This window comes from Talpa europaea (assembly GCF_964194135.1).
Source record: "Talpa europaea genome assembly, chromosome: 4".
NCBI lineage: Eukaryota > Metazoa > Chordata > Mammalia > Eulipotyphla > Talpidae > Talpa > Talpa europaea.
Window position 1 is genome coordinate 32,135,027 of NC_140070.1, and position 14,968 is coordinate 32,149,994.

Consider the following 14,968-nt stretch of genomic DNA (forward strand, 5'->3'; position numbering starts at 1 on the left):
ATAATTGGCAATTAGATTTCTAAGATATTTAAAGTACATATCATAGTGCTTTGATATTCAGATATATTGTAGAAGGATTCCCCCATGTAGTTAATAACATATCCATCATTATCTCACATGGTGTATGTGTCTGTATGTGCGTGTGAACGTAATTTCTACTCTCTTAAGAAATTTCAATTATACAATACAGTGTTATCAAGTACAGCCACAATGTTTTATGTTATGTCCTCAGACCTTATTCATTTTACAGCTGAAAATTTATGCTCTTTTACCCACTTTTCCCTACTTTGCCAATGTGCAGTCCCTGACAGCCACTTTTCTACTCTCATTGCTCTAAGTTTTACCCTTTAAATTAGTTTAGATTCTGCATATAAGTGACACCATGTATTACTTGTCTTTGTATTTTCATTTTACTAAAACATAATCCCTTCAAGTTCCATCTGTTGAAAATGACAGCATTTTCTTGTTTCTCCTGGGTAAATAATATTCCATTGTATGTGTGTGTATTTCACATTTTCTTTATCCATTCATTTGCTCACAGACACTTAGGTTGTTTCCTTATCTTGGTGAATGTGAATAAGCCACAGTGTATATGAGAGAACAGGCATTTTTTTTCAATATCCTATTTTCATTTCTTCAGATACATACCATGCAGTGGAAATTATGGCTCAAAAGGTGGTTCTATTTTTGATTTTTTGAGCCCCTCCCATACCTTTTTTCTTAGTGGCTGCACCAATTTACATTCCTAGGAACAGTGCAAACTTTGCTCCACATCCTTCCCTTGTTACACTTGTCTTTTTAATGACTGTCATTTTAACAGTGACGTGATACCTCATTGTGATTTTGATTTGCATTTCCCTTAGCCCCTTTTCTTGTACCTGTTAGCCATTTGGATGTCTTCCTTGGGAAACATGTCTATTCAGTTCCTTTGCCAATTTTTTAATCAAACTGTCTTTTGGCTATTGAGTTGTATGATATGAGTTCTTTATTTGTTTGGATACTAACTCCCTTAGTAGATAATTTTGCAAATGTTTCCTTCCACTCTGTAGGATGGCTTTCATTTTGCTGATAACTCTCTGCTGCACACAAATTTTCAATAGAAAGAAGGAAATAACAGCGATCAGTACATAAATAAGTGAAATGGAGACTAAAAAGATAACAGAAAATATCAATGAAACTAAGAACTGTTTATTTTTTATTTTTTTAAAGATTTATTTATTTATGCATACAAGAGGTGGGGTATAGGCCAGAGCTGTGGGGGGTGAGAGGATCTACCAGAGACAGAGTGGGGGACAGAATCAGGCAGACTGACTGAAATACACTGCTGAGGAGAGCAGCAGGTGTGACAGGAGAGGACTGCTGTGCCATGTGGGTTGCTCCCTGGCTGGGATCAAACTCGTTCTGCAGACGCTGCAGACTGCTTCATAGTGCGGTGCTTAACCCCTTGTGCTACCAGGGAGGCCCAGAACTGTTAATTTTTAAATTGTATTATTATTTTTAATTGTGGTAACATTGGTTTATATCACTGTATATGCCACTGTAACAGTGGTTTATATCACTGGGGGGATAGGTTCACACCTTTTCAAATGTCTGTTACCATAGCACACCCCCCCCACCAAATCTTCCACCGCCATAATCTTCATAGTTCACTAGGTGCCTTCTCCTTTGTTCCTGGGCCTCACCCATCTCCCTGGTAGCCTCAATTCTACGGAGAGGTCTCTAGAGTTTGTTTAAGTTTAGTTTTGTTTCTTCCTTTGTTTTGTTTCTTTCTATTCCACGTGAGTGAAATCATCTAGTGTTCTGACTTATTTCACTGATTTATTCTGTTTACCATAATCCCTTCCGATTCCATCCATGTTGTCACAAATGGCAACATTTCACCTTTTTATAGCTGAGTAATAGTCATTGTGTCCATATACTACATCTTCTTAGTCCACTAATCTATTGCTGGGCATTTAGGTTGTTTCCATAGTTTGCTTGGAAATGAACAATTTCACCTTTTTATAGCTGAGTAATAGTCATTGTGTCCATATACTACATCTTCTTAGTCCACTGATCTATTGCTGGGCATTTAGGTTGTTTCCATAGTTTGCTTGGAAATGAACATTGCAGTATATATACCCCTTTGAATGAGTGTTTTGTATTCTCTGAGTAGATAACCTAGAAAAGGAGTTGCTGCATAATATGGAAGATCTAATTTAATACTTTGAGGACCCTCCATATCACCTTCTATAGGGACTGGGCCAGTGTGTATTCCCACCAACAGTGAGAGGTGAGGATGTATGAGAGTTCCTCGTTCCCCAAACCCTCACCAACTCATGTTGTTTCTGTCTTTGTTTGTTTGTTTGTTTTGATATGGGTCAGTCTCACAGGTGTGAGGTGATAGTTCATTGTGGTTTTTATTTTCATATCCTGGATAAATGATGATGAGCATTTCTTCATGTGCCTGTTGGCCATCTGTATGTCTTTTTTTGAGACATGTCTAAGTAGAGCTTTTTAATTTGGGTGATCTGTTTTAGTTTTGTTGAATTGTATTATATATCTTGAATGTTAGCCCCTCATTGAATGTATGATTTGTAAATACTCCCATTTAGTAGAATATCTTTTGGTTTTAATGTTATTTTCCTTTGCTGCATGCAAATGATGAAACTCTACCCCCCCATATGATACCATATACAAAAAATCAGCTCACAAATATATTAAAGACTTGAATGTAAACCCCAAACCATAAATTCCTAATAGAAAGCAAAGGGGGGGGGCGTAAGCTCTTTGATATAAGTCTTGCCGTAATTTTTTGTATATGACATCAAAAGTGAACAAGTGTAAAAATGAACAAGTGGGACTATGTCAAGCTAAAAAGCTGCTGCTCACCTGGTTATTTGTGTAGTTAACTAACAATAAAGAAATCACTCTATGCATAATTTTTAAAGGTACATTGTGGGGATAGATCAACATTATGAAAAAAATGAGAAATGGAGGATTCAGTTAACAGGACAGAGTTAAATTTGAGAATAATTATATGGTATACATCAAAGTATATAAAATAATAGGGTAAAAAGAGGATCTAATATGCAGATGTTACACACAAAGACTCCCCGTGTGAGCCCGGTGGTTGTGTCTCACCGCGCTGGTCTGGAGGCTGGCCCTGCCTTGCCTAACTGGCCACCCACCTCACAGCTTTACCTTGTTTTCTCCACAGACTCAGGACCATCCTGAGTAAATAAGGACTCCAAATAGGTGGAGGCCACACCAACGGGGTTCATCTTGGAAATTTTCACACAGTGATGATTTTGTAAAGGGCTGATTTTTTTCTTATTCCAGCCACGAATTTTATAGGCGAAACCAGGAGACTTTGGGAAATGGTAGTCTGGGATAGGATTGTGTTGTTTAAGCTTTCACATTTCAGAAGGATTTGTTGGCTTTATTGCTTCAAATAACCCAGTCTTCTGTGACTTTAATCACTGATCACACTGGCTTTATTTTTTCTCTCATCTCCAACTTGAACTTCTTTACAAGGAGCTTCTGGGGAAATATAACTTTTCCCCAAACACAAAAGTGGGACCTAGGTCAGGTGTATCACATTATTTTTCCTCCATTGGTCTTTTATTTCTCATGTGATTCTACTTAAAATGCACAGACATTATAAAGACTGATTTATTTCTGTCCTCATACCACAGAAAAATGGTTCTTCCATGATTTGGTGGTACTATAATATCTTGAGTTGCAAGACTTTGACCTAAATTTGTAATGCATTGATGTGGTCACTTGTATAAGCAGACAGAAGTGCAGATTTAGTGCAAATATGTTTACACCTTTGTGACTATGGCACATTCTACCATATACACTCTCTGCAACAAAAATTCCTGTTTTTGTAATATTTAAGATAAGCATTTCTCCTTTCAAATACTCTTTAAAAATATATCAGAAAAACAAAGTGACCTAATTCTAGAAAATTTGAGGCTACCATTTTGCTTTTGAAAAGTGGACTGATCATTATGTATAAGAAGATGACCTAAGGGGATGCCTAGTTTAGATGGTGGCTCATGTCCTGGTGTCTTTAGCTTCCATACCACAGATGGGTGTAAATAGACATTTATTTTCTCAATGTTCTGGAAGTCTAAGGTCAAGACACCGGTATGGTTAGTTTCTGGTGAAGCCTCTCCTCCTGGCTGATGGTTACCTTGTGTCTGAAAAGAGAAGGGTGTCTGGTGTTCTTCCTCATCTAAAAAGGACATCAGTCCTATTCATCCTAGCCTCATCTGTCTATCCCCACTAAACCTATTTACTTCCATAAAGACCCACTCTCCAGTTATAGTCATTTTGAGGGGAGGGGGTTAGAGTTTTAGCACGTGAATGTGGGGAAGGAGTACAGTTCCGCCCATCTCTCTGCACATGCCCAGGATTGCGTGATTAACAACAAAAAGGCAGATTACCCTCACCTAGAGAATGTCTAACCCCAGATGAGATGTCTTTACTGAGCCAGCAGTTCATAAGTTGGGATTCTTGGAAATGGTGGAGGGTTAATTCTGCCTTTTCCAAAATCTCTTCCTTACCAAGCTGGAGCTGCATGGACCATGTGTCCATAGCAGCGTTGACTCCCTTTGCCTCTGGACTTTGGTACCAGTTGCCTCAGTTTCCTGAGAGTTTATGCTCCAAGCTCCGTCTTCATCCCTTCACCTGCTGAGAGTGTTTCTTCCAATGTGCACACTCTGCAAAATGCCTGCAGGAGTTGTTGCCTAGGACTCTGTGGTCTGCAGGCTCCCTGCCTCTCTCTGACCTGCACTGCAGCAGTGGGATGTAGAGATGAAAGTAGATGGGTGATGGGGCTGACTTCACCTTTAGGTTGGGAGGGAATCTGTATCAATTATGTACACAACACTTTCACACAGTCATTTTATTGAATCAGAGGTCTCGGATTCTTATTCTAGGGTTGCTTCATTCTTCTATTTATGCTTTCAATCTACAAGCCTTAATTGAGCTCCAACTGTGTGTTAGACATGGTGATAGATGCCTGGAAGACAGTGGTGAACAAAGGAGATATAATCCCTGTTCCCTGAGAATTTATAAGTTGTGGCATGTTGCACATGTCCCTTGGTCTTTCTGGGGCTTATTTTCCTGATCATAAGGTAGAATGATTAGAGTGGTAAATCATCCATGTTGGAATGAATCTTTAAAGTTGTGATTTTTCCCTCTAATTTCTGGGATGTTTAATTCCTTAAGGAATTTAGAAAATTAAAACAAAAGCATAGGAAAAATTTAAATCCCTTAGGATCCATGACATAAATGTTAACCCTTTGATATTTCTTCCTAGATTTTGGCCTTTTCTGTGCATGCTCTTATGTACAGGCATATATATGTTTAAAAAAATTGGCATCATTTTTATTCTGGTTTGAAACTGGCATTTTCTTAGAATTATTTCAGGAATGTTTTTCATGTCATTTTATGTTATTATGCTTGTTAATGACAGTTTGGTGATCTATCATAAAATTTATTCCTCTTGTTTAAGACATTTTACTTATTTTCTCATTTTCACTATCATAAGTAAATGTCAATACATGTCTCTGATTGCTTACTTAAAATAATAGTAGGGTTATTGGATCAAACAAGCTTTTGCCTCATTGTGAAATTTCCATCCAGGAAGCTTTTAATCAGTTTACATGTCTCTTAGTTATGCACAAGAGTCTAAATTTTCTGTATATTTACCCACATAGATATGTATATTTTACAAATCTTTGCCAGCTTAATAGTGGAAATGTGTTTTTATTTTAGTTAAATATTATAAGGTAGACTTTGAATTATCTTTTCATTTGCCTTTGAGCTGTCTGTATTTACACAATTCCTACTTATATTCATTGCCCATTTTAATATTATTTTTCCTATAGGTTTGTTAGAAGTTTTAAACTGTTTTCTTTCACAGGGTGTGCATGTATTTCCTACGTTGTGGTGTTATATATATTTTATATTAAAAACATGTATTTTTTGATAGCCATATCTCTCAGTTCTGCTTTTGCTTTGTTTAGAAAACTTTCCAATCACAAAGTTAGGTATATTTTCCTAGTTCCAAATTATTGTGTTTATTTTGGGATGCTTTAGTCTATTATATTTATTTGTCTATTTATTCTGACACTAAAGCCACAGTACTTGTTCTGGTCTTTAGTATGTAATCTCCAGTGTCATTTTCCCCCACTTCTTTATCCTGTTCTTCTGCATTCTGGGAAGTGTCTACCTTGATATTCATACAGATCTGAAGTATAGGTTCTGTTCCTGAACTGCTGTGAAAGAGCTTCAAAATGAATCTGATATTTTTAATGTATTACAGTGCATCTTTTTCTCAATCAAAATATGTGCCATTTAAAACCAAGTTCTACTTATTATAATAAATATTTTTCAAAGAATTGCTTGATGTCTCTTCCTTTAGAGTTTTTCCTATCTTTTGTATTATTGAATTTTCCTATGTATGCCATGAGTCTTTGGCAGATCAGAAAATTATTAAGCATGTGACATATCTGCAGTGTGTGGCTTGACTTGGATTCTTTCTTGGTCCTACTGAATCCTTTTAGGATCTTCCAATCTGACTTCAGCTATCTACTTGAGTTACAGACCATTTCAGCAGCCTAGCCAGGAGATCTGGAACCTGGACCTTGGGCAGCTCCAGCCAAAGTTCTATTGCTTACTTCTAGGGGTTGGTTTTTCTTCCTAGATTTTCAGTTGGTCCATATTCAACACTAGGTGCTGGGAGTTTCTATATCCAATTTCCTTCCTGTGATAGTAAGGAAAAGCACATCCCTTTGGGAAAAAATTCTACTCATAAGAATGAATCTCTAACACTTGTGGATTTATGTATTTGACCTTAACTTCCTAATGAAGAAAGCTTTAGCTTTTCCAGGGCTCAGTTCTAGAACCCTCAACCTTGGAATGTCAGTGAGGATGCCTCCTCTTTCTCCCTGAAAGACGGACCCCTGTCTCATTCAGTCAATCATCCTTGGGCTCCCTGGGGAAGTTAGACCCCAGTACTCATTCTTTACTCTAATCTGCTCCTCTTTGCTCTCAAACTTGGTGGCACATGAGAATCACTGTTCTGTAACTATCACTCTGTTTTCCCTTTTTCATACACTCTGACTTATTTTAACTCTTTTCTGGAAGTGATATAATTAGATACTCATGAAAAATTAAGGTAGTGAAGACTTAACTAGGAAATCAGAAAGGGATCTTAAAGTTTCTTTGAAATAACACCTTTTCTGCCAGCCTCACAACAATGATTTGAGGATAAAATGAGATGATAGATGTGAAAGGACTTTAAAGACTGTTTAGAGCTTTATCAGAAGCTTTGGTGGAAGCAAATTTGAGTTGTGAATTTTTTTTTAAAGGAATATGTGATAATGGAAGATGACTATTTGGGTGAAGCACAAAGCCATTCTATTTCCATGTGCTTTGTTCCTGTCTTCCACAGCAGTAAACCTGAAATAGAGGTTTGCCTTGTTCTTTATCCCCCCCAAAGAAAAGAACTGAAAAGAACTGGCCCACATTTCCACTTTAGACCATTTCTCTGAGTGCCAAGAGATTGTTTCGGCAAAAGAAACTAATCTGCAGATAGCTCTGACCCCACACAATGCCCGGCATCAGGGCAAGGATTTTAATTAAAATGGAAGAGTTGGTAATTTCTGGTCTATCTGGGAAGCTTAAAGTTGATGTGGTTTGAATGAAAAGAATGACTTTTGCTTAAAATGCAAATATTAATGTAAGAAAAAGTCTGGAATTGGCTCTCAGTGCAATTGAAAGAGATTGTAATTTCTTTTTCATGTCTCTCCCCTTAGAGAAATGATCTTTTTCCCTCCTGAAACTCTGTGATATATACATCTAACATATAGAGTAGTATTAATAATTTTTTTTCCTCCTTAACTACCCTTTCAGTTGGCAGTTTGTCTTGAAACCCGTGCAAATTTTTGGTATTAAACATCTTTGAAAAATTCATGGGAGTTTACTGTTATTTGCTTTTATTTGGATGACATAAGCCAGTTTCAGAAATAGTTTTTCTTCCAGGGTTTCTTTTCAGTTTGGTTTTGGAACAGTATTTGCCAGCAGACCCCATGGTCTTAATGACACAGTAAGCAAAAGTGTCCATATCTACCATGGGATTTGTCTGGACCAAAATAAATTTTTAAGCTTCGAAGTAACATGTTTTACTCTTAGTTTAAGCAGGTTCATCTCATTACCAAGTATTGCAATGATGAAAGTGTGTATTTTGAATATTGATAAGACATTAACAAGAGTAGATATCAATCTGATCAATTTTGCCGCTATATGTTAAGCAGTGATGCCTTTTACTAATTAATAACCACTGTGAGAAGCAAAAAGTGGACAAAATGAGGACTTCTAATAGCTTGAGCATTATGAACTTATTTTTTTTATGTTAAAGAAAAATTTGTGGTAGGACTAAAAAATTAATCTTTCTTCATCCATCTTCCCACTACGTAATAAATCATGCTTTCTTTTTTTCTATTACCTTCCCACATCTTATTGATATATGTACAAATATTTATGTAATTGTAACTTCAGTATGCAAGCATTTTTGAGCTTAACATTTTTCATTCAACATTCATTACTTAGAAAGTGCTTTTTCCCCCATCTCCATACATAAAGCTGCTTTACCCAGTCTCCCGTTGTAGAACATGTAGCAGAATTTATTTATTCAGTTATTTTTTGGTTTCTATTTACATAATGCTGCAATGAACATCTTTACCCAAATTGAATTTTTTTACTTTTTGCAGGGAAACTTTTTGTTTTGTTTTGTTTGTAAGAATGAATGGAAAGTAGTGAAATTACTGTGCCAAATTTCCAGCACTTTCTGGTAGTTGAAGGCTTGGGAGGAGCCAGGTGCAGGAAGACACTGTAGGTGACTCAGATTGCCCCTCTCTGCGAAAGTGGTGAGTTTATAAGGAAGAAAGGAGAGGACTCCCCAGCAGAGTGCCACCCCAATGCTGTCGGCTCCAGGACAGAGGCAAGACCAGCTTTAGAATGCCCAGAGACATTTTGCTACCAACCCCTTTCCTTTTGTTAAACAACGTCATTGGAAGTGACCTTGGGTTTGAATCAGACTAACTGCAAGGGTGAATCCACCCTCCTTACTGAGAAGTGGACTGTCTTTGGGGTTTTTATTGACAGTGCTCCTAGCTGTGTTGGCTTGTGGATGTGGAAGATTTAGCTCTGACCAGGGAAGTCTAGAAAAAAGTGGTAGGAAGGGCAAGGGATGTCAGACAGAAGGGACAATATAAATGAAGAAGTGGAATGCCTCTGTACCACCTTCACTTTGCAAACAGGAGGGTTTTCCAAAACTATTTCTTTTACCCACCCAGAAGGACAAAGATGTTACCTGGAGTTTAGTCAGTACTTCTTTCATCAAAACTGGAGTCTGGGGAAGCAGAAGGAGAATAGCAGACTTTTTTAAAGAACAAAATCACTATTATGTCTCAATTCCCAAAATCTCTCATCACTAATGACCTCATAATAGAACTTATCATTTATTTCCCTTTTCTTTTCAGCTAATGGGTTCTTACTAGTTTTGTCAAACTGCAATTAAATAAATCAGTGAACTTCGCCTTTTCTGGCAAGACTCTTTTTAAAAGAAACAATATTTTAGGAAAAAGAAAAACTGCAACTACCACAAAAACAGACCACATTATGAGATTTCCAATTTTGTCCAATTTTGTCCAATTGTTCTCCGGGACACCCAGTCTTAGAACAGACTGCAGGAGCTGTGATAAGAAGTTCTTCTATGGTAACAAATGCAAAATTGAAAACCCATTTCAGCCGCATTTGAGCTCAAATAGTTATCACTCTGTCTTTTCACCAATTACCTGTCTGTATGCTTTTCACCAGCTCAGGCTCTATGGCCATGTTCAGTGTCTTGTAGGCTTTTAAATAATATTTTTCTTTTTTTTTCTGTAACAGTTATTCAACCCCACATCTAACCCTTTACCTCCAAAAAACCAACAAAACTATAGAAAATATATATAGATTTTAGTAATCAATATACTTATCTGTAGAATGAAAAAAAAAATGATAGGTTGCACTGCATTGTTCTCAAAAGCATACAGAAGCTGAACAAAATACAATGAAATCATCTGACACAAGCCCATGAAGGTCTTTATTTTTCTGTTCTACCAATCTTCCAGGCAAACAAGACACCAAGTAACCCTTGGTTAAAACTTACTGTGCAGCCTAGAAATGGCTACAGATATATTTCAAAATCACACTTTAGTACTTTCACACATCTGAAATATTTTTTATATTCTATTAGCACTTTTAAAACCATTTAAAGACTTTAAAAATGTTCAGTGCCTGTCTAGAAACGTGGTTTCTTGCTGTAGGCACAATAAAGGAATTAAAGTATTGAGTGAAGAAGGCCAGACAGAAGAGATTTACAATATAGTCTGTAAACAAGATGCAATTTATTGTGTTTTCTGAAAATCACTTTGCCTTTGTAGCTAACCCATGAAGGTAAACCATCATCCAGGAGACTGGCTAGAATCAACTGTAAATCAAGGCAAAGTGGAACCTGGAAAAGAAAGAAAAAGTCTCCAAAAAAGGGAGGGAATGAGATTGGAATTAGGTGGCAATCAATTCAGGAAGGATTTATTTAATAGAGACCATATTTGAACCAAAATTAAGAATTGGTTCAATCAATAGGAGAATAGGTTATACATTACATAGATTGCTGTTGGTCTATCTCATTTGATTTTGATGGTAATCCTACTAAATACAATGATGTCCATTTTGTACCTGGAAAAAATGAAGCTCATTTGGTTATAAACAAATTAGTGTAAATTAGTGTTTAGTATCACACAGCTAGAAAGTTGTAGAGCTGGAACCAGGGTTCCAAACTTCTGTTTCACTAGTCTCTTTTCACTTAGCCATTCTGCCATTCTATCTATCATTCAGGTACTAACTTGAAAGTTAGAGCTGTAGTATTCTTTAAATGGTGAGGGGTGGGGACTCAGTTCAGCAAAGGAGTAGGAGAAAAGATGGAACTGATAAGCGGTCAGTTTTGCCATGTTGGGAATAGACTAGTCAGTGCAGCAGAAGTCCATGGTCTGGTTAATCCTGCAGGGGTTGAGGCTTCGTTTGTTCATCCAGTCTGCTTACTTGCATATAGCTTGGACTCTGATTAGTCTTCGGACTCACATACAACAGGGTTTTGTTTGTTTGTGATAGTTGACTTTGGAAATTCTCTTTTGATAGCTTTGTAATGAGGCATAGGTATGGACTGCTGAAGGAAGGGCTTCCTTGGAGGTGCTCTATGTGCCCAGTTCCCACGGAGGCACTGTCTCCAGTTCTGCAGTAAGAACAAGAGAGACAGCAAGTGACCTAGCTTTTTATCACAGTTGATCCTCATATTATTCCCTCTGCTGGCCTATTTTTATTTTTGAGGACCATGAGATATAATATCCACATAAGGCTGAAAGATCCCAATGCTTTTTATCTTTGTTATTGCACCATGTTTTCTAATCCCAAAATTATATTGACCTAATAACCTTGGGAAAGTCACTTTCTCTAGCTGAACCCATTCTGCAGAACCTCTGGAAGCCTGTGAAAGGGTTTCCTAAGGAAAGTATTTTGCATTTGCAGTCACTGACTATGTGTTCAAGGATTTAAATTGCCTTTTCTTTCACAGTGTCTGCTTTTGCTTTTCCTTCCCAGAGTCGAAAACATGCAAGCAAAGTCCGACTGTATTACATGCTTCATCCCCGGGACGGTGGGTGCCCTGCCAAGAGGCTCCGGTCAGAAAATGTGAGTATCCGACACCATGTGATAACCTGAAACAGTTTGTTCTGTTGGTAAATAACTTTGCAGGCCTAGGAATAGTTGTCATGCCTAGCTTAGCTGAAAAATGGAGTAGAAGTAGTTCTTAAATATTACAGGAAATATTACATGTAAGCAAGTCTTTTTTTTTTTTCCCCTTCCTGGGCTTACCAGTCTAGCAGTGGAGGGTTTTTTGATGCTATTGCACCAAGACCATGCAGAGAAAGAATGCATGAAATTCTGGGACACAGAGAAGCTGAGGGAAGGGAGGTAGGAGCCATCAGAGATGGAGAGTAGGAAGCCAGGATCTGAAGGCAAAGCTGTCAGGAATATCAGATGCTTTGCATTTTAGATAATTCATTTTTCCCTTTGGTGTGTAAAGCAGAATGCCAATTTGTTCCTTATAATGAAGACTGTGTACATCTTGCAAATGAAAATACTTGGGTTTTTGTTCTGCGTCCCCTCTCCCAGAGGGAATATTTATTTGGAAAGGCAAATGACGATTAGAAAGTTGCTTTGAGGGTGTAAAGTCAGAGCAAAGGGTTTACTTCAGCCAGGCAAAGACTGATGAAATAAATATTCCTTCCTCCCGCAGGGGTTACTTTTCCTAATGAAGGGAATATTCATATCCCTCCTTTGCAGAAGCCCTCCTCGATAAACACTGCGGATTATATAGAAATCCCTCTTCTTTTGAATTCTGAGGAGGCTGCAGGCATAGAGTTATATACCCCCTGCCATCACATGTGTTTATCATCCTGATTTTTTGCTACTGTATAGAAGCTAGTCTTTTTATTAAAAATTAATATATAATCATTGAAAAAACATGATTAGATTGTACTTGTGTATTCTTCATAGATAAAAAAGAACAAGAGGCCTACATGTGACAACAGGTAGTGAGTGTCAGTTGGTGCTGTTAGTGAGTCCCAAATGTGCTCCTTAGCAACCCCCATTTGAACTGCTCATATACAGGCTAATCTGGAACACTTTGGGGTTCTCTTTAGTGTCTTGGTGAAAAAGCCCTTAGAACTTATTGAAGGCAAAGATGTCATGGAAACTTTACCAGCTGCTAAGAAGTGAGACTGAGTCTAGTTCTGCCAGTTCTTAGCTGTCAGACAAATAATTGAGGACAAATAATTGATCTCATTGAATCTCAGTTTCTTCAGTAAAGATATTATTTCCTTACTGGGCTTTTGTGGGTATGACATTAAATGATAGGTAATGAATACATGATAAATATATGCCAGGCACTGAGGAAACAAAGAGAAAGGACCCACAGAATTGCCTTAAACAACTCTTAGTATAGTGGGGAGGTTAGTGTGGTATAAAAATAGCTATAATGCCAGTGTGGGTGTTTATTAACATCTGCACAAAGTCCCATGGAGACAAAGGGCAAGTGAGTCATGCTAGGGTGATCCGATTAGGGAAGATGTTACTGAAGAGTTGGCATTTGAGCTGGGGTCTTGGGTTTAAAGTTACTGTCCGAGAGAGTGGTGGTGGGAGTGAGGAAGGACAGGGCACTTTAAAGTGCATTTCTATCAAAAGAACTTTTTAAACCACAGGAGAGATGACCCAAGCCATTTTTAAGTAATTGCCCCATCCTACAGCGATGGTGGGGCCATGTTTCCATAAGGTATCTATTAGTAGAGAGATTAGTTTCTTCCCCTTGGAATTATCCAGGAAGGGTATCTGTATCCTTCATTCAATGGTATCTTATCCTAGCAGTCAGAAACAATAAGGTCCATGGACACTTGAAAATTGGCTCTTAGAACACAGATCGTATTTTATCCACTCACATTCTAATCATGAGTGGTCCACTTTTTTGAGCCCCTGGGGAGGACTCAATCAGAGCAAGCACAAGGAGGCACTGGGGCTCCATCTGTTGTTACTTGAGGATGAAAACTTGCCACTCTTGTCAGATATGTGGTTTACCCCATTCAGACCCCAGTTTTACCAGTCACCTTGATGTCAGTTTATGGAGGGGAAGATTTTTTTTTTTTTAGAGCAGGAGTACTTGCCAGGATTCTTTACCAAAGACGCCCTTGAAAACCTTTCTGTATGTTATTTCCTGGGTTTTAGAAACTTTCATCTATTAATGATTTATTTAATTATTTCCTATACCTTATTAATTATAGGAAAATAGTAAACAGGAAAAGCAACAGAATCTTATTGAAAGAGACAACTGGTCCTATTATTAAATGGTGATCTATAATTTCTATTGGGTGTTTGATATATTGGATGTAACACAGAATTTACCTCTATTCCCTCTTCAAAACTCTGAGGGTTGATGTTGATGATTGTTTGGACCAACTTTCTTTTATAGTCTCACACTTAAGGATCACATGGACAATAGGCAGGCTATATATAGAACATAACTTTAATTTACAAGTGGCAGCAAGCTCCGAAACGCTGTCCATTTTTCTATAGTAACCAGCCCAGGAAACCAGGAAAATAGGTCAGACATACAGGCAATCAGACCAATCCAGTAACTATCCAAGAACAATCCAGGTACAGTAACAATCCAGGAAGCTATACAATAACTCATAATAGGCCCAAAATGACTGGAACTTGACTAAGAACTGATCATTTCTCTACTATTTGTCCCTGCTTCCAACTTAGAAACAACCATAGAAAGCTGAATGTGTACCCCAACCACTGACAAAGAGGATGTCACTTCTAGTTGGTCCACCTGCAGCCTTAGGGAATTCCCAAGTCTCTCCTTATCCCCCTGTAAAGAGTTACCATGCCTCTGCCTGCAAATGAGTCTTCTCAAGTGCGAGTGATGTAACTTACTTCCTTGCTGTAGAAAATTCTAAGCAATTTCCTTATCCTTATTTGGTTGGTCTTCATTTATTTCAATAGAGTTATAAAATGGGGATAATAATAGATAATAATAATATGCATAGGTTTATCATAAGCTCCAATGGAGACTCATTTATTTAGCGTTTGCTTTCAAAGCACTTATTGCATGCATTATTATTATTGATCCTTTCTCCACCAACTCCCTGCGTTCTTGGAAGGATGTAGCACTTTGTTCCACTTGCCCTCTATTCCTGCCCATCCTCCCACCTGCCTTGCTTTGAGGAGGCTGTGACAGGCTTGCGTCCCAATGCTAGCTGATTGTCGAGTTTTGTGACTTCTCTGAGAGACCCATCAAATGAGTGGATTCTGA

The 14,968-nt window shown here is 37.8% G+C and overlaps 1 protein-coding gene across 1 annotated transcript in view; it reads left to right on the forward strand.

Annotated features, from left to right (window-relative positions):
• The window catches only part of ZMAT4 (zinc finger matrin-type 4), a gene marked incomplete at both ends in the record, with an annotated part of 215,381 nt that overhangs the window by 41,586 nt on the left and 158,827 nt on the right, over positions 1 to 14,968 (forward strand). Inside the window, one exon of the mRNA XM_084231451.1 lies at positions 11,698 to 11,787. Coding sequence (XP_084087577.1) covers positions 11,698 to 11,787 — 90 coding nt within the window. The remainder of the gene's footprint in view (positions 1 to 11,697; positions 11,788 to 14,968) is intronic.